Genomic DNA, 19,836 nt, shown 5'->3' with positions numbered 1-19,836 from the left:
TTTTTCATTTTTCCCTTATAAAAATAACTCAATCAAAATAAAATTATCTAATCTACAAGAACGAAATGTTTGTTATGTTTAATATCTTTAGCTTAATCTGTATCTGTCTTAATTCTGTCCTTTATTCGAATAGTTTTTTCTTTGCCAAATTGCCTGAAGCTTATGCCGTTTTCAATCCAATCGTAGATGTGATGCCTGTCATACCTGTTCTCTTTTTTCTCTTAGCCTTTGTTTGGCAAGCTGCTGTAAGTTTTCGATAAAATCCTTAATACTTTGCCAAATCCATTCATGATTTATTCGACAAAAAAAATTATAAAAATGGATAAGATCGGCTAAGTCTTACATTAGAATTATAAACCCTCGATTAAAAAATGGAAATTCTTGTATATTGAGTAACCGCGGAGATGAATTTTGATCAGTTTATTTACTCGTTCTGACCTTTCAGTGAGTAAGGAGTTTATTAGGTCTAGGTCCCCCTACAATACCTAATTGTCGATATGACAAGAAAATTTTTGTGAGGAAGGAATAAAAATCTTATTACAAAGAAATTCGTAAAAGTGACTTTCTTTTTCTTTTCAAATCAAAAAACTCCATTTTGGGGGGTATGATGTCAAATCAAACAAAATAGTATATGTGGTAAAAAGAAAAAATAGGTAATCTATTCCCTTTTTCTAAAATGATCTTATCTTGGAGATTGTGTAATGCTTACTCTCAAACTCTTTGTTTACACAGTAGTGATATTCTTTGTTTCTCTCTTCATCTTCGGATTCTTATCTAATGATCCGGGACGTAATCCTGGACGTGAGGAATAAAAAAAAATTGAGTTTTCTTTGTTTTTCTAATTTTTTCTTATTATTTTATCTATTCCATATATTCACTTTACCTATAAAAAAATAAAGGAATCGAAATTCCTTCGAAATCGAAAGTATCAAGTAATCAGAGCGGGCGGAGAGAGAGGGATTCGAACCCTCGGTACGAATAACTCGTACAACGGATTAGCAATCCGCCGCTTTAGTCCACTCAGCCATCTCTCCCAATTTAAATAAAATTGAAATTTCAATAAAATTTCAAATGAAATTGAAATTAACTATTTCAATTTAAATTGAAATTAAATAAAAAAAGAAAAGAAAATAATAAAAAAGAAAAAATTTTTAATTTTTAAGATATTAATTATTAAGTTTAAGAAAGACATTAATATAATATTTTTTATTAAGAAAGATATTAAACATTATAATTTAAGAAAGATATTAAACATTATAATTATAACATTATCATTAGAAATATGAAACATTCTATTAAAATTTCTAATTATAGAATAGATTTCATTACAGATGAAATAAAAAAAAAATAAAAAGTGAATAATTAAAAATTAAAATTATTAATAAATTCTAATCTAAATTTAAAGGTTAAAGGAATTGAAATTTTATTTTCAATTAAAGTAAAGAAAAAACAAATTAAAGGTTTTTTTTATGTAATAAAAAATTTCTTAAATATTATAATATTAAATATTATAATATTATATTATAAGTAATTTTATAAGTAATTGTATATTATAAGTAATTATATAATTAAGTAATTAATAATATTATATTATAATAATATTATATTATAAGTAATTATATAATTAAGTAATTATATAATTATAATTATATAATTATATTTATATTAAGTTAAGTTAATTTTAATAATTTAAGTAATGTAATTATATAAGTAATTATATAATTATATTTATATTTAAGTTAATTTACATTTACGTAATTTAATTTAAGTTTCATTTAAGTAAGTTAAGAGTAAGTCAAGAACGAATTTGATCAAGAATTCCATTTAGATAAGATTCGAAACAGGTATCTCCAATAGAAAGAAAACCTTACTTCTTTAATTTTGTACGAAAGGTTTATTCTCCCGGCCTGGTCCTAGTTAAGTACTGGCCGGGCCAGTACCTCTTTTTTTGTCCAGCTTCAATGACCCCTTCAGACAGACTGAGAATGCCAGCAATCCAGCAAAGGAAAAGTATAAGTATAACTTTATACTGTTTTTTAAATTTATATATGTTATTTAGAAAAGCTTTGTGCTCTTCGCCTTTTAAGTCCCTGGCTGGCGGGACTAAATATGTGTCAACGTTATAATTTTAATGCTATCTTGATTGCGTCTCACTCCCTTGTTCGACAAATAGTCCATTCATATACAATAATGTATATGTAGCGGGTATAGTTTAGTGGTAAAAGTGTGATTCGTTCTATTAACAACTTAAAAAGTTAAGGGGTCTCTCGGTTTTTTGCATACTCCGATCAAAAACTTTATTTCTTAAAAGGGTTTAATCCTTTACCTCTCAATAGCATATTTGAGGAAGAACATACATTCTCACGATTTGTATCCAAAGTCCAATTAGAAATTCTATTTTCGAAATTGAATAAGAAAATTGGATTATGTATATGGAGTCGTGAAACATAATTTTTTTTGAATTGGATCAATTCTTCCAATCGAATGAGTATGAATAAAGGATCTATGGATGAAGATACAAAAGTTTATTTCCAATCGTAACTAGATCTTAAATTTTGGTGTTGTAAAAGGGAAATTGAAGCCAAACAAGCTAGAAAAGGGTGGTTTTGGTTTACTAGAACCATCAGCATATTGTTTCAGCTCGGTGGAAACCAAATTCTTTTCCTCGGGATCCTGCGAGTGGAAATAGGGAACGAAGTAACTAGACTAGACGGATTTGGTATAATCCCTCTCCTCTAGAGGGATCATCTAGTAAGCGAGTAGTTTGGGATACATTCAGACAGAAAGGCTGACATAGATGTTATGGATCTAATTTTCTCTAGGAATACATCAATCTTCCATAAAGGAGCCGAATGAAATCAAAATTTCACGTTCGGTTTTTGAATTAGAGACGTTAAAAGTGATCAAGCAACGTCGACTATAACCCCTAGCCTTCCAAGCTAACGATGCGGGTTCGATTCCCGCTACCCGCTCCATATTTCTTATTATGTATTATACATCTTATTATGTTATGTATTATACATCTTATTATGTATTATACATACATGCACCATCAATTTAGATATGCATTCTTTTTTATTCCCTAAAATATTTTCCGTGTAATTTGATTTTTTATCCGAACAAAAGAAAGTAAGAATACAAAAAAATAAAATAGGAATGAAAAGCGTCCATTGTCTAATGGATAGGACAGAGGTCTTCTAAACCTTTGGTATAGGTTCAAATCCTATTGGACGCAATTTATTTCCATCTATTTTTAAAATGGCTATACTTTTTAAAAATGGCTATACTAAGAAACCCTTTTTGAATCATTCGAATCAGAACTATTTCTCAATGATTACTCTTGTACTAAGAATAGAATATACCAAGAATAGAATAAAAGTAAGAAATTTATGTTTGTTCCTGAAGTAAAAACAGTTCGATCTGTTCTTGAATAGCTTCCTTCAAAAGAAATTCTACTTCCTCGGTGAATGTCTTGGTAGAAGATATAATTTCTTGAAATTTAGGTTTATTGTTTTTTAAGTAGCTACGTAACTGACTGAGAAATTTCTTTACCTGTCCAATTTCTAGCGGATCAAGATATCCATTCGCTCCGGTATAAATAGTAGCTATCTGTTCTTCCACTGCGAGAGGGTCTGATTGGGATTGTTTAAGCAACTCGCGTAATCGTTGACCTCTTGCCAATTGATTCTGAGTAGCTTTATCGAGATCAGAAGCGAATTGTGCAAAGGCTTCTAACTCTGTGAATTGCGCTAGTTCCAATTTTGATTTGCCGGCTACTTGTTTCATGGCTTTAATTTGAGCTGCGGATCCTACTCTGGAAACGGAAATACCCACATTAATAGCAGGTCGGATTCCAGCATTGAATAGATCGGCAGATAAGAATATTTGTCCATCTGTAATGGAAATTACATTAGTAGGAATATAAGCTGAAACGTCTCCAGATTGAGTCTCAACTATCGGTAAAGCGGTCATACTTCCTTCACCTAAACTAGAATTTGATTTAGCGGCTCTTTCCAAAAGTCGTGAATGCAAATAAAAAACATCTCCTGGATAAGCTTCACGACCGGGAGGTCTTCTTAATAGAAGAGACATTTGGCGATAAGCTTGTGCCTGTTTGGAGAGATCATCATAAATTATTAAAGTATGTTGTCCACGATACATAAAAAACTCAGCCAGAGCCGCTCCCGTATAAGGAGCGAGGTATTGTAATGTAGCAGGTGAATCCGCCGTTTCGGCTACCACAATAGTATATTCCATCGCCCCCTTTTCCCGGAAAGTAGTCACTACCTGAGCCACAGAAGATGCTTTTTGACCAATAGCTACATAAACACATATTACATTTTGACCTTTTTGATTGAGAATCGTATCTGTGGCTACGGCTGTTTTGCCGGTCTGTCTGTCCCCAATAATTAATTCTCGCTGACCGCGTCCTATAGGGATCATCGAATCAATGGCAATAAGCCCCGTTTGAAGAGGCTCATATACAGAACGTCTAGAAATAATACCTGGGGCAGGAGATTCAATTAACCGAGATTCAGAAGCTGAAATTTCACCTCTCCCATCAATAGGTTTAGCCAGAGCATTTATAACACGACCCAAATAACCCTCACTCACAGGTATCTGAGCAATTCGTCCTGTTGCTTTTACGGAACTTCCCTCTTGTATCATCAAACCATCACCCATTAATACAACGCCAACATTATTTGATTCCAAATTCAGAGCAATGCCTATTGTACCCTCTTGAAACTCTACTAATTCACCTGCCATTACTTCATCAAGACCATGAACACGAGCAATTCCGTCGCCTACTTGAAGTACGGTACCGGTATTCACAATCTTTATTTCTCTACTATATTGTTCAATACGCTCACGAATAATATTACTAATTTCGTCGGCTCGAAGGGTTACCATTAGTGTTTCTTTATTCTTTTTAGGAAGGAAAAGATAAAAATAATGCCTAAACTATAACTAAAAAAAGAAGGGCTAATCAGTTATTTCTTGCATGGCCCCGAGAATGCCAATATTAGCACGGATCGTACGGAAATGTAACTCGCTATTCAAGCAACTATTCAGAGTTCCTAGAGCTCCTTGTAAGGCTTGTTGGAAAACTCGTTGTCGGACCTGATTAATCGCTCTTTGTTGTTCAAACTGAAGGGTTTCATTTTTGTAATTTTCTAATTGTTCCAAACTATTACTAGTGGCATTAATCAAATTTTGTTTTTCTCGTTCTATTTCAGAGTATCCATTCATTCGATACTCATCTGCTTCCATTTCCACTTTACGTAAGCGAGCCCGGGCTCTTTCGAGCTGCTCAATGGCCCCTTTACGTAATTCTTCCGAATTTCGAATAGTATTCAAAATCCTCTGTTTTCGATTATCTAATAAATCATTTAATGAAAGTAGATTATCTTATCATTAATTTCAAAACTTCCATGATCTCTTCCCGAACCAAACATGAATCTTTCGATTCATTTGGCTCTCACGCTCAATTATTTATTTTATTTATGGTGTGGGTATTCCCATATCTTTTTTAATGTTTTATTTATGGTGTGGGTATTCCCATATCTTTTTTAATGTAATGAGCCTACCCTCTCTTTTCTGTTTGTATTCAAAGATGTCAAAACTGATACAAGACCAGAATATCAGGAGGACTCTTCCGACTAGACCAGACAAAAATCTAGAATTGTCAGCAAAGTTGTTTCTTTATTTGTATTTTATTTATATTTGTTTTGTATTTTATTTATCATTTTCATTTTTAGAATTCTATTTCATTTTTCATTTTAAAAAAATGAAAATAATAATTATTATATTTTTTATTTGTTTCTTCAAGTCCAAAAATTCCTCTTTTTTTATACATAGGTCGTCATTTCGGCATTAGATAAAAAAAGCAAAGTGCTCATTTTTCTAGTAAATGGTTCAAATTCTTTTATCGATATGAGTGTTCTATATCAAATCAAATAAATTACCAACTATTTTTTTTTTAACCATTTCGTTACTAACGTAGTGGTAGAAGTGGTAGAAAGAGTACCATGTTTTACCTGGACTTTAAACAATTTAGCTTTAACCATGTTAATGGTCTCACATTATTGGTTGATAGAGAATCAAAGTGGATTTACCAATAAGTCACGAAATGCTATGGTTCTTACATATGATTTCTTAATTTATTCAGAAGTAATTCGTCGAGATCGTGCACCTTTTTCCTATTTCTCCTATAAATACCATAAATAAAGTGCAGCTGGATGGATCCAACCTATTCTTGAAATACACAACTCGCACACACTCCCTTTCCAAAATAAATCAATACACCAAGCACTACACTTAGATTTATTGGATTTGTTGCTAAAATATCGGTATTAAACCCGAAACTCCCGGCGGATGGCCAGTGACCCAAGGAAACGAAAGAATCGATTACATTTTTCATATGCTCCCCTCTCTTATGGATAGGACTAACAAAGAACAGAGTTCTTTTTGTATCACTTCACTCGCCTTTTTTTGATCGATTTCTTTTTATTAATTTCATTTCCACTTTATTTAATGGCAATAGATTAAATCATTTGTTTGAAATTTATTATTTTTTAAGTTTTCAAGAAGTTTCCAATAAGATACTTTACTTAGGTCTTAGATCTCATATCAATTGATAACTATTTCGTTTGTTGAAACGCTTCGAACAATGAAAGTAAAAAAGTTTTCTATTGTACTAAGCTAAGGACAGAAAGGAAGAAAGCAAGCGAATCTGGTAATTCCTCATCCTCAAATCAGCCCTTCCTGGCGTATTGTCTCAACAAATAAGTAATTTATAAGTAAAGTGTAAATATAATTCGAAGAAGCAAAGGGCAATTCCAAGTTAAAGTTAATAAAATAAGAAAAAAGTATGTAAGGTACTTTTTTCTATTTATTTCTAGGATTAAACAAAAGGATTCGCAAATAAAAGCGCTAACGCCACGACCAGTCCGTAAATTGTTAAAGCTTCCATAAAAGCTAGACTAAGCAATAAAGTACCTCGTATTTTACCCTCTGCTTCTGGTTGTCTCGCAATACCTTCTACAGCTTGGCCTGCAGCAGTACCTTGACCAACTCCAGGTCCAATAGAAGCAAGCCCCACGGCCAATCCAGCAGCAATAACGGAAGCGGCAGAAATCAGTGGATTCATGGTAAGTTCCTCGCACAAAAAAAAAGAAATGGTTAATGATACAATCAACCAATGAATTATTACTCATTTTATCATTAAGATCCAGCGGTCCGAAGTAACTAAAAACTCCGAATTGAAATGATAATATTACTAAATTACTGAACTGAATCGTCACAACTATCTCGTTTTTACCCATAATGGAGTTTTTGTAAATCCATATGCATACAGTTCTAACTATTGTATTTCTTTGTTTCGAACCACTCTTTCATTTAATTCTTCGTTCTTTACTACACCATTCTTGAGTTCATCTCTTTGTTCATTCAATCCACAATCACAGACAAAATAGAAGGACTGATATTGAAATCCGTCTAAATGGAGTGTGACTAAATGCAGTGTGAGCTGCAATCAATATCAATCAAATTAATACCAATACAAATCAATATCAATATATCAATATGTAGTAATATAAAAGTATGTAGTAGTACCAATATCAATATATAGTAATAATTAATACTAATAATTATCGATAATATAATTATAAATGATTATATTAACTAATACTTAATTGATACTTAGATATTTTACATATGAATATTAATACTTATATTAATATTAACTATTAAACTAATTATTAATGTTAACTAATACTTATTTTATTACTTATATTTATTTACTTATATTTATTTATTTATTTATTATTATTTATTATTATATTTATTATATTATTATTATATTAATATTATTATTATATTATATTATCATTATAGGATTATATTATGTATAGGATTATATTTTATATTATGTATAGGATTATATTATGATTACAGAGTAGAAGTTATGATTATAAAAATAGTAATAGTATGTAATTAAGTAATAGCATGTAATTAAGTAATAGCATGTAATTATGTAATATAGTGATGTTATATAGGATGATAGGGATAGCCTTATATAACTAATGAATATCTAATGTCATTCTAATATGACATATATATTTGTTTCTTCCATAACGTAAACCACCCGCATTTTTTTTAGATTAAATCGGATTCTAGAATCATTCCTAGAAACATAGACGGGGTCCGAGCTTATAGACATTACATACATCTAGTATAACCTCCCCAACCCTTCTTTTTTTTTTTACAATTCTGTAATACCGTCCATCTTTTCTCCTAAAACTCTAAGTCATATAGTAATACGTTATTATGTTCCCCAACCAATTGGATTATCTTGAACCACGCATGAATTGGGATAAACTTACTTAATAATAATAATAAAAAATAATAATAAAAAGACTATTTTGAAAGCTAGTCAATGATGACCCTCCATGGATTCACCTATATAAGCCGCAGCTAACGTTGCAAAAATAAGAGCTTGAATACCACTTGTAAATAATCCAAGAAACATGACAGGTATAGGAACTACTGAAGGGACTAAAGAAACAAGAACGACAACTACTAATTCATCAGCCAATATATTCCCGAAAAGTCGAAAACTAAGAGATAAGGGTTTTGTGAAATCTTCTAGGATGTTAATTGGTAAAAGTATTGGAGTTGGTTGAATGTATTTCCCAAAATAACCCAATCCTTTTTTGCTAAGACCCGCATAAAAATATGCGACTGACGTGAGTAAAGCTAAAGCAACAGTAGTATTTATATCATTCGTGGGCGCAGCTAACTCCCCATGAGGTAACTGTATAATTTTCCAAGGTAAAAGAGCACCTGACCAGTTAGAAACAAAAATAAATAGGAACATAGTTCCAATAAAGGGAACCCAAGGACCATATTCTTCTCCAATCTGGGTTTTGCTCAAGTCTCGAATAAATTCAAGGACATATTCGAAGAAATTCTGACCGCCGGTCGGAATGGTTTGTGGATTCCGAACAGCTAGGATCACCGAACCTAATAAGATAGCAATTACTACCCAAGAAGTGATAAGTACTTGGGCATGGACTTGTAAACCTCCTATTTGCCAATAGAAATGTTGGCCTACTTCTACACCCGATATATCGTATAACCCCTTGAGTGTTTTAATGGAACATGGTATAACATTCATATGGTCCTCTAACAAAAATTGAACTTCAAAAAATAAATTATTTTGATTCAACCATCTCTTTCTCAACTCACCAACTTGAATCACTAATTGTATTCATCAATCGTATATTTAGGATATCAAGAAATTACATAGGATACCAAGAAATCACATAACATCATAACATATTATCAATATGCCCACATTTCCATTTTGTTTTTTCTTTTTTTTAATTCAAGAATAGTAACCGATCCAATAAATCTATAAAATCCCCAAATAATTAACTAATTATTCTTAATCATAATCAACGATTTCTTATATAGCTACAACGGCCCTCACAAATTGCGGATACTAATTTGTTAAGAACCAATCGGATTGAAGCTATAGCGTCATCATTGGCTGGGATCGAAATATCTGCGAGATCGGGGTCACAATTTGTATCGATTAAACAAATCGTCGGAATCCCTAAAATTACACATTCTCGAAGAGCCATATATTCTTCTTGCTGATCAACGATGATCACAATATCAGGCAATCCCGTCATATATTTGATACCGCCGAGATATGTTTGCAAGGCAGATAATTTTCTCTTCAACATTGCGGCATCTCTTTTGGGAAGACGGTTGAGTTTCCCCATCTTTTGTTCTGCTCTTAAATCCCTGAACTTTTGAAGTCTCGTTTCCGTAGTAGACCAATTCGTTAACATACCACCGAGCCATTTTTTATTAACATAATGACACCGGGCCCTTATTGCAGCTGATGCTACTGAATCCGCTGCTTTATTTTTGGTACCAACAATTAAGAAGTTTTTTCCCCTACTTGCTGCATCAAAAACTAAATCACAGGCTTCTGATAAAAAACGAGCCGTTCTAGTGAGATTTGTAATATGAATACCTTTACGCTTTGCAGAGATGTAAGGGGCCATTCTAGGATTCCATTTCTTAGTACCATGACCAAAATGAACTCCGGCCTCCATCATCTCTTCCAAATTGATGTTCCAATATCTTCTTGTCATTTTTCCCCACACTTCCTTTTTGTTTTTTCTTTTTTATTTTTTTAACAAAGAGACGAGGTACTTTGAAATAAATAATTGTTCCGATGGAACCTTCTACCGGGAATTAACCGTTGATACACGGTACAAACCATTAATGTCTTTTAATTACTTATTTTTTTTTTACCAAATCAATACTCGGACCAGATAGTTAAGTTAAAAGACAGATAGTTAAAAGTGAAAAGATAGTTAAAGTAAAAGAATCTGCTCTTAGGAATCATGAAATCGCGTAAACGATTGTTCTGATGTCTCATGGAAATGGGACGTAAGAACAAAATAATTCTCTATGGTGTAACAAAATATCTCTCATTTCCAAATCGAATAGATTCTTTCTTTTGATTTCCAAATAAATGTTCTTGTCTTGCCTTGAACGGTGCACTAATTTTTTGAATCCGGTACCAACGGGTATAATCCCACCCAGAACAACGTTCTCTTTCAGGCCTTTCAACCAATCAATACGACCTCGTAGAGCAGCTTTTGCTAAAACTCGAGCGGTTTCTTGAAAACTTGCTTCGGATATGAAACTTTGAGTATTCAAAGATGCCCTCGTTATTCCCAATAGGATTGCCCGATAAGAGATCGCTTCGTCCAAAGCGCGCCCCGCTCGTTCCGCTCGCAACAATCCGATTAATTCCCCAGGTGAAAAAACATTAGACATTCCATCTTCTGAAACCAACACTTTTGATGTTACTTGACGTACAATAATCTCTATATGTCTATTATGGATCTGTACCCACCTGGGATCGATAAACCTTTTGGATTTTATTAACCAAAGAGATACGACTTTGAACTATGGTTAGCTCCGCTTGAATCAAGAATCCCCAGGGGATTCCAAGAATTTTTGGTATACCTTCGTTCCAACCTTCAACTCTCCTTTCGAGGTTCATCGATATTGAATCAATAGAACGTACTTCTAAGATTTGTTCCACTTTTGGAAGACCTTGCGTTATGTCACCAGATCTCGATTTTTCATATATAAATGTAACTAATGTATCTCCTTCGTAAAAGATTTCTCCATAATGGCCATGAACAGTAGCTCCTGGAGTGGCCAAATAGGGCTTAGCCGATCTTATAACTAAGGAGTCAACATGAACAATTATGATCTGACCAGATTTTTCTACGTGTGGTTCGTATTTGAATAGACATACATTTTCACAAAAAAATTGTCCAAGACGAATTTTTTTAGATGTCTCTTCCCAATAATCGTGATGGAGAAAGTGCCAATTCAAATGGAATGGATTCAAAATGATGTTACTGCATGGATCGGGGTTATAAATCCTCCTATTTTCATCTATTAAACAGTATTTAAGTACTTGAAGTACTTGGAAAGTCTGTTGAAAATTGTCAAGTAGCAAATATTTCTTTAACAAGATCTGATTATAAGTTATTAAATGGTAAGATGAATAGAAATTTGCTATTTTAGGTACAATAGTGCCTAAGGGACCCAGCAAATCCTTAATTGGGATTATGGGATCCGATTCTTTTGTCATATTGTTATATTTTGAACCATTGAATGGGCCAATTCGAAAACAATTGGATGATGACAAAATTATCAAAGATTGGCATTCCTTATTTCGATTTAACAATGTACCAATAGTACCTTGATGTTGGGTAAGTGATTGAATCCTGGCCTTGTAAAAAAAAGGATTGATATTTGTGCGATCTAATCCATTATCGGAAATCAATCCGGAACTTGCCCTATCATATCTTTTTCCGGTATACGAAATAGTGGACTTGACTAACTCAATTCTTATGAAATCTCGAATCAGATCATTTGTTCTTACCTCAACAAAGGAAGCGTGAACCTCTTCCGGAGAACCTTTTTGCTCTTGATCCCAATTCAATACTAAGCAAGTCCGAACTAATTGAATACTTGTGTGAGAAATTCCTCGAATTGACTTGCCATTTCCATGAAGGATATAATTGACAACTCTAAGTTGGACATTATCCTTTTCCCGCAGGAGATCTTGAGGAAAAAGTGTTGCTAAATTTATGCCATCAGCTATTTCATATGTGACTACGGGTCGAACCAAAACAAAATACTTTTTCTTGGTAGGTGTGATCCGTTGGACATAGATCCAATTTTTCCATTTTTTTGATTCCTTAGAAATTTTTTTTTCTGTTTCCGGTGGTATCAAAATGCCGCTGTGCCTGGATATCTTATCTGCCTCTCCAGGAAAATAAATATCTCCGGAAAATATTTTTAGTTCAATATTTTTTTTTTTTCTCTCCACTCGGACTAATCCGCCTACTCGACTTCTTGTATTTAAAGCGAGTTGTGTATCTACTCCAATGATACTATTGTTCCGGACCATTATCAACGAAGATCCGGGTAAGATATGCACTTCTTCGAGAATGAAAAAAAACCGATCTACTTTCGTTTGGTATTTCGGACTAAATTCTTTTGGTCCTCGATACTCAATCAAATCCTCTTTTTTTATGATTGAATTGACCTCTACGGTTCCATATTTAGTAATTCCTGAATTGCTTCTTCTGTATCGTGGATCATCAAAATAAGCAAGAATACTATTTCTACGTAAAATACCCTGTTTTGGTATTTCGATCGAAATACCAAAACAGGGTATTAGTTCTTTCTCTCGTTCTTGATTGTATTGTAATGGGATGATGAATCTATTTCTTCGCTTTTTCGCCAAGAAATAAGAATTCCCTTGGATAATAGAAGGATATATGAAATTCAAATGACCATTAGACATCGTTTGATCAGGTCTTATTGAATAGTCAATAATTTTCTTATCTTTTTTACCAGAAGTATCCAACAATTTATGTCTTATTCGACCATTAGTCATTGATAGGTCAGAGATATATCTTTCTTCGACAGAAAAAGAATAAACATTCATTTGATCTTGATCCTTGTGGAGCGAAAAAGACACTATACTGGATCTGCACGGACCTCCCGCTAATATCCATAAATGACTCGTTTTTGATAATAGATGAACATTACCATATGTATATTCAGGTGCATGGTGGACATCGGTACTCCAGTGCATTTCTCCCTCTGATTCAGAATAAATATGTTTTCGTACCTTCTCTTTAAAATGAAAAGTGGACGTTCCAGCACGAATCTCAGCAATCACTTGTTCTGATTCTACATATTGATTATTTTGAACTAAAATAAAACTTTTTGGTGGAATATTTACATTATGTAGAATATCCCGACTCTCAATAGTTACATACAAGTCTATAGAACATAGAAAAGCAGGATGCCCATGACGGGTACGTGTGGGATGAACCAAATCCTCATTGAATTTTATTTTTCCATTAGAAGGAGCTCGTACATGCTCGGCAGTACCGCCTGTGAATACTCCACCGGTATGAAAAGTTCTTAATGTTAGTTGAGTTCCTGGTTCCCCAATTGATTGACCCGCAATAATACCTACAGCTTCTCCCAATTCGACCAGGTCGCCATGAGTAGGACTCCGACCATAACATAATTGGCAGATCCAAGATGTACTCCTGCAAGTAAAGGGGGTTCGAATATATATTGGTTGTGCTCGAAAGGTTATGAATCGATTGACAAGTCCAATCCCAATATCTTGATTTCGAGTGGCAAGGCATCGTAGACCGATATATATATCGTCCGCTAATACACGACCAATTAGTGTTTGGACAAAAATTTTTTCCGTCATCCCATTTCGAGGACTCACGGAAATACCTCGGATAGTGCCACAATCTGTTCTACGTACAATAATATGTTGAACTACTTCAACAAGTCTACGTGTGAGGTATCCAGCATCTGATGTTCGTACAGCAGTATCTACAACTCCTTTGCGGGCTCCATAACAGGAAATTATATATTCTGTCAAAGAAAGTCCTTCACGTAAATTGCTTTGAATGGGTAAATCAATCATTTGTCCTTGGGGATCCGACATTAATCCTCTCATACCTACTAATTGGTGTATCTGAGATGCATTTCCCCTAGCTCCCGAAAAGGACATTAGATATACTGGATTAGAAGGATCAGTCATCCGAAAATTAGGATTCATTTCTTGTCTCAAATATTCACTTGTAGCATACCATATCTCAATGGATTGACGTAATTTTTCTACCGCGTGTACATTCCCATAATGATGGTGTTTATCCAAAATAAAACTTTGTTGTTCAGCGTCTTGGACTAACCATCCCTTAGAAGGGATTGTTAAAAGATCATCAATTCCTAATGAAATAGATGTAGCAGTGGCTTGTTGGAAACCCAAAGTCTTTACTTGATCCAAGATATGTGATGTATATGCCATTCCGAAATGATCTATTAACCTGCTAATAAGTCGTTTCATAACAGTTCCATTTATCACTTTATTGTGAAAGACCAGATCGGCCCGTTCTGCCATAAGTACAGTACCTCTTATATTTATTCTGCTAAGTAGGATTCGACAATGGACCTGAGTTAGTGATTCGAAAACTTCCTTTCCTCAATCTCAATCTTGATTCACGCAGAAATTCAGAAATTATGATACCAGTGAAATTGGGGAGACCCGAATTCCCATGGGCACGAACATCGCCTAATCTGATTTCTTAGTTTAGATAGCGTATGAGTAGGCTCGACAAAACCCCTGTATGGCTTCTTCTATTTCCCGATAAAAAGAAATATGACCAAGAGTAGTTCGAATGTATATACAACGGATTTCCTTTGTTACACTTCCTTCTATTAGATAGTGCCCATAAATCTCATGATAAGTACCCAAAGATTCATATTGAACTTCGATGGGAACTTCTCTTGAGCCAATGACACGTTGATCTAGTCTCCATCGGAGCCACAAAGGACTATCTAAACTAATTCGTTTCTGTTGATAAGCTCCAAGTGCATCATAGGAACTAGAAAAATAGGGTTCTTTCTTTTCCGTATACCTATAGTCATTTTTTTTATTGTCAACCTTTTTATTTTGGTAGTTTCCGCAACTATATCTATATGGATTATACCTATTTGCACAAATACCTCGACGATTCCCGATCGTTAATAAATAGAGTCCGATAAGCATATCTTGAGTTGGTACGGAAATAGGATCCCCAATAGCTGGAGACAAGAGATTCATATGAGAAAACATAAGTAAAACGAGCCTCCGCTTGAGCTTCCAAAGATAAAGGTACATGAACAGCCATTTGATCCCCATCAAAGTCTGCATTGAAACCCTTACAAACTAATGGATGTAAACAAATAGCGCGTCCCTCCACTAAAAAGGGTTGGAACGCCTGTATGCCTAATCTGTGCAGGGTGGGTGCTCTATTCAATAATACAGGATGCCCCCGCATAACTTCTTGAAGTATTTCCCATACAATGGGTTCTTTTTCCCGAATTTTACTTTTAGCAATTCCTATGTTAGAAGCAACATGTTGTCTGATTAGACCACGAATTACAAATGTTTGGAAAAGCTCTATTGCTATTTCTCGAGGTAATCCACACTGATGTAATGAAAGCGAAGGACCCACGACAATGACGGAACGTCCCGAATAATCGACACGTTTACCAAGCAGAGTCTCACGAAATCTTCCCTCTTTGCCTTCAATTACATCTGAAAATGACTTGTAAACTTTATTATGACCATCCCTCATTGGTTGTCCACGGATCCCATTATCAAGAAGTGTATCCACGGCCTCTTGTACCAATTTCTCCTGACACATTACTAATTCCCCTGGCGTAGATCTACTTGTTGCTAATAGATCGGTAAGAGTATTATTCCGATAGATAACTCGTCTATAGAGTTCATTAATATCCGAACTCATTAGTTTACCCCCATCTATCTGAATGATTGGTCTCAACTCGGGAGGAAGAACTGGTAATAAGCACAAAACCATCCATTCTGGTTCTACATTTGTTCGAATAAAATGTTTAGCTAATTCCATGCGTCTAACCAAAAAATCCTTTCTTCTTCTAATTTTTCTATCTTCCCATTCATTTCCAGTGGACCCCTCCTCCCCTAATTCCTTCCATTCTACTAATGAATTACCCGTAATAATTCGCAAATCTGAATCGGCTAATTGTTCTCTGATAGCACCTGCTCCTGTAGAGATTTCTCGATTTCGAAATTCTCGAAGCCTTGGGTAGTAAAAAAAAGTGGTATGCTGTATTTCCGAGATTGGATTTCATATTCGAATAAACCTCGTAATCGTAAGAAAGTAGGTTTTTTCGCTATGGGCCTAGCAAAAGAAAAATCGAGATAGGTTCCTGTAGGATTGGATTCCCCCTTTTAAAATCGGACGTGAAGGTTTCCTTTCATCCGGCTCAAGTAGTTACCTCAAAAAGGGGATTCTTTCTTATTTAAAAAGTTTGTTCGAAAAACCCTACAAACAAAGAACTACTCCTTACTCAAGTTCCCACTAAGGACCAACGATTCATTCTTCTTTTTTTACTTTCATTTTCCGAATTACTTATGACAAAATAAAAATGTAGGATTTTTGAGTAGTCTACTTCCCGTCAAATTGATGAATCCCCTTAAAAGAATACTTTGGGACTCGTAAGGGATTTACTTGTCTATATATCGTTCTATTCGATCCTTTAGGTCCCTACTCACCTCGATGGTTATCCCATGATGCCCCTTGAAGCATATATGCGATAGATAGACTTCTGTAACCATACTATATTTGCTTGCTTAAACGGAATCTCTCTATAAAGAAATGGAATAGCTGATTCCACAAAAAAGTGTTTTTTCACGAGGTATAACTAGCAATTCCTATTTATACGGAATCGACCATGGATCAATTCCCCTTGCATTTGGAAGTATTGAATACACCTATAATTCTGAGTTTCGTGTTACTTTTACTTCTCCCAAAACACATGTCAGAGCCGGGGGCACCCCAATCGGATTGAATGGGATGACAGTTTCTCAGTCCGAATCTGTAAAACGAAAATTTTGATCAAATCACACATCGCAGTATACTAGGCCTTCTAATTCCTTAAGGGGTTTATCTAAAAGATTCGCGATATAACTAGGAAGACGTTTCAAATACCACACATGAGTCACTGGACATGCGAGTTTGATGTATCCCATTTGATATCTTCGTATCCGAGAATCAACAAATTCCACCCCGCATTGTTCACAAAATTTCGGGTCTTCTTTTTCAGCTCCAATCACTCGATAATTTCCACAAGCACAAATTCCACTTTTTATGGGCCCAGAGATTCTTTCACAAAACAATCCATCTTTTTCTGGTTTATTGGTCTTATAATGAAACGTATAGGGCTTTGTCACCTCTCCAACTATCTCTCCATTAGGTAAAATTTTGTTGGCCCAAGCCTTTATTTGTTGAGGAGAAACTAGTCCAATTCGAAGTTGTTGATGTTTATACCGGTCAATCATAGAATAGAAATTCTGATTCATTCAGATCAAGCTTCCTTCCTATTAATCTGGAAGTTCTTCTCAGATACAAGGAAATGATTCAGTTCTAGAGCTAAAGATCGTAGTTCTCGAACGAGCAATCGAAAAGATTCTGGAGCATCTTCTGGGTTAGATACTCTTCCTCCAATGATCGTAGCACCAAGTACTTCTTGACGAGCTCTAATATGATCAGATTTATAAGTAAGCATCTCTTGTAAAATATGAGCAACACCAAATCCCTCTAGAGCCCAAACTTCCATTTCCCCTACTCGTTGTCCCCCTTGCTTCGCCCTTCCTCTAAGGGGTTGTTGTGTAACAAGTGCGTAATGTCCACTAGAACGTCCATGGATTTTATCATCAACTTGATGAATTAATTTTAAAATATAGGACTTTCCTATTAGAACAGGTTGTTCAAAAGGATTTCCTGTTCTTCCATCAAATATTCTGCTTTTTCCCGGATATTCGGGTTCAAATACCCATGGATTTTTTGTTTGCTTACTGGCTTCATATAATTCGGAAAACACTAGTTTTCTCGAAGCCTCTTGCTCATATCTCTCATCAAAAGGTGCTATTCTATAATGTCTCTTTAGCAGATCCCCCGCTAACCCGAGCGAGCATTCAAATATCTGTCCCACATTCATTCGTGATGGTACTCCTAATGGGTTGAAGACCATATCAACAGGTGTTCCATCTTGCAAATAGGGCATATCTTGTCTAGGCAAAATTTTTGAAATGATACCCTTATTCCCATGTCTTCCAGCTACTTTATCACCTACTTTGATTTCACGTTTCTGTGAAATATATACACGAATCATTTCTGAATTATAACAGGAACCCCCCTTTTTCCGGATCCATCTCACATCAATAACGCGACCTCTTCCGCCTATAGGTAGTTTTAGAGAAGTTTCTTTTGCAGTGGATACCTGAATTCCAAGTATGGCTCGTAATAATCTATCCTCTGGAGCATACGACGATTCGTTTGCTGTCTGAGGTGTTAATTTACCTACTAAAATATCACCTGTTTCTACCCAAGATCCCAGCATCACAACTCCATTTCTGTCTAAATTGCGGAGTAAATGAGCCTCTAGATGTGGTATTTCCTTAGTGATTCTTTCAGGTCCTTGGCTTGTCACATGAGTCTGAATTTCATATTTCCGGATGTGAAAAGAAGTATAAATATCTTCATATACCAGACGTTCGCTAATTAGTACTGCGTCTTCAGAATTGTAACCCTCCCATGGCATATAAGCTACTAATACGTTTTTTCCTAAAGCAAGTTCCCCCCCAACTGTAGCCGCACCGTCCGCTAAAATTTGTCCTTTTTTAATGCATTTACCCCGCGGAACCTGAGGTTTTTGATGCATACAAGTATTTTTGTTGGAACGTTGATAGATAACTAATGGAATACTTATACTTATAGTAGTGTCCCCATTACTTGATAAAATGATCTTGTGAGGGTCAGTATAAATGATCTTTCCCTCGTGTTCGGCTATAGCGGAAACCCCCGAATCCAGAGCCGTTTGGCGTTCCAGTCCAGTTCCAACAATGCACCTCTCGGACTGAGAAAGCGGAACTGCTTGGCGCTGCATATTAGAACTCATTAAAGCCCGATTCGCATCATTATGCTCGATAAAAGGAATGAGGGAAGCTCCAATAGAAAAATATTGGAAGGGAAAAATACTTCTAAGATGAATCTGTTCCCATGCAATAGTCAGGAACTCTTGACGGTATCGGGCTGGAACAACCTGTTCTTCCTGAATACCCCGATTCAAGGCCAAAGAATTTCCCGCTGCTACCATATAATATTTCATCTCTATTTGGTGATAAATAAACTATCTGTGCCTCTTTTGATCTTTCAGATATTTCATAAAATGGACTCTCTATAGATCCCCAATGGCCAATCCTCACATGAATGGCTAAGGATCCAATAAGTCCAACATTGATTCCTTCGGACGTGTCAATTGGACAAATACGTCCATAGTGGCTAGGATGAATATCTCGTATCCGAAAACTAGCAGTTCGCCCCGTCAATCCTCCAGGACCCAAATAACTCAATTTTCGCCCATGAACGATTTGTGTCAATGGATTAGTTCGATCCAAAACTTGAGATAAAGGATGTAGGCCAAAAAACGATTCATAAGTGGTTGTTAATGAAGTTGAAGTTACCAAATTTTGAGGAGTCGGTATCAATTTATGCCGAATTGCTCCACATATAGTTCCTCGAACCGCATTTTCTAAACGAACAAGAGCCAGTCCGAATTGATCCTGTAACAGATCCGCTATAGAACGAATCCGTTTATTTT

At 35.0% G+C, this 19,836-nt stretch overlaps 2 protein-coding genes, 2 non-coding genes and 1 pseudogene across 4 annotated transcripts; 1 reads left to right on the top strand and 4 right to left on the bottom strand.

Moving 5' to 3' along the window:
- Positions 1–946: 946 nt before the first annotated feature.
- TRNAS-GCU (transfer RNA serine (anticodon GCU)) lies at positions 947–1,034 on the bottom strand. The gene has a single exon. It is a non-coding gene; the product is annotated as a tRNA-Ser (tRNA).
- Positions 1,035–3,163: 2,129 nt separating this feature from the next.
- Positions 3,164–3,235, top strand: TRNAR-UCU (transfer RNA arginine (anticodon UCU)). The gene has a single exon. It is a non-coding gene; the product is annotated as a tRNA-Arg (tRNA).
- Positions 3,236–5,270: 2,035 nt separating this feature from the next.
- Positions 5,271–9,846, bottom strand: LOC135664159 (ATP synthase subunit a, chloroplastic). The gene has a single exon (XM_065176946.1). The coding sequence runs from the start codon at positions 9,176–9,178 to the stop codon at positions 8,435–8,437; it is 744 nt and encodes a 247-aa protein (XP_065033018.1). The 5' UTR covers positions 9,179–9,846; the 3' UTR covers positions 5,271–8,434.
- Positions 9,847–10,790: 944 nt separating this feature from the next.
- On the bottom strand, positions 10,791–14,551 carry LOC135664158 (DNA-directed RNA polymerase subunit beta''-like). Its single transcript, XM_065176945.1, has one exon. The coding sequence runs from the start codon at positions 14,549–14,551 to the stop codon at positions 10,925–10,927; it is 3,627 nt and encodes a 1,208-aa protein (XP_065033017.1). The 3' UTR covers positions 10,791–10,924.
- Positions 14,552–16,680: 2,129 nt separating this feature from the next.
- LOC135664160 (DNA-directed RNA polymerase subunit beta-like) lies at positions 16,681–19,831 on the bottom strand (annotated as a pseudogene).
- Between the last annotated feature and the right edge of the window lie 5 nt (positions 19,832–19,836).

The sequence above is a fragment of the Musa acuminata genome, unplaced genomic scaffold (genome assembly GCF_036884655.1).
Source record: "Musa acuminata AAA Group cultivar baxijiao unplaced genomic scaffold, Cavendish_Baxijiao_AAA HiC_scaffold_807, whole genome shotgun sequence".
Lineage (NCBI taxonomy): Eukaryota > Viridiplantae > Streptophyta > Magnoliopsida > Zingiberales > Musaceae > Musa > Musa acuminata.
Note: the sequence above shows the minus strand (reverse complement) of the source record. Positions and strands in the feature narration are given on the sequence as shown.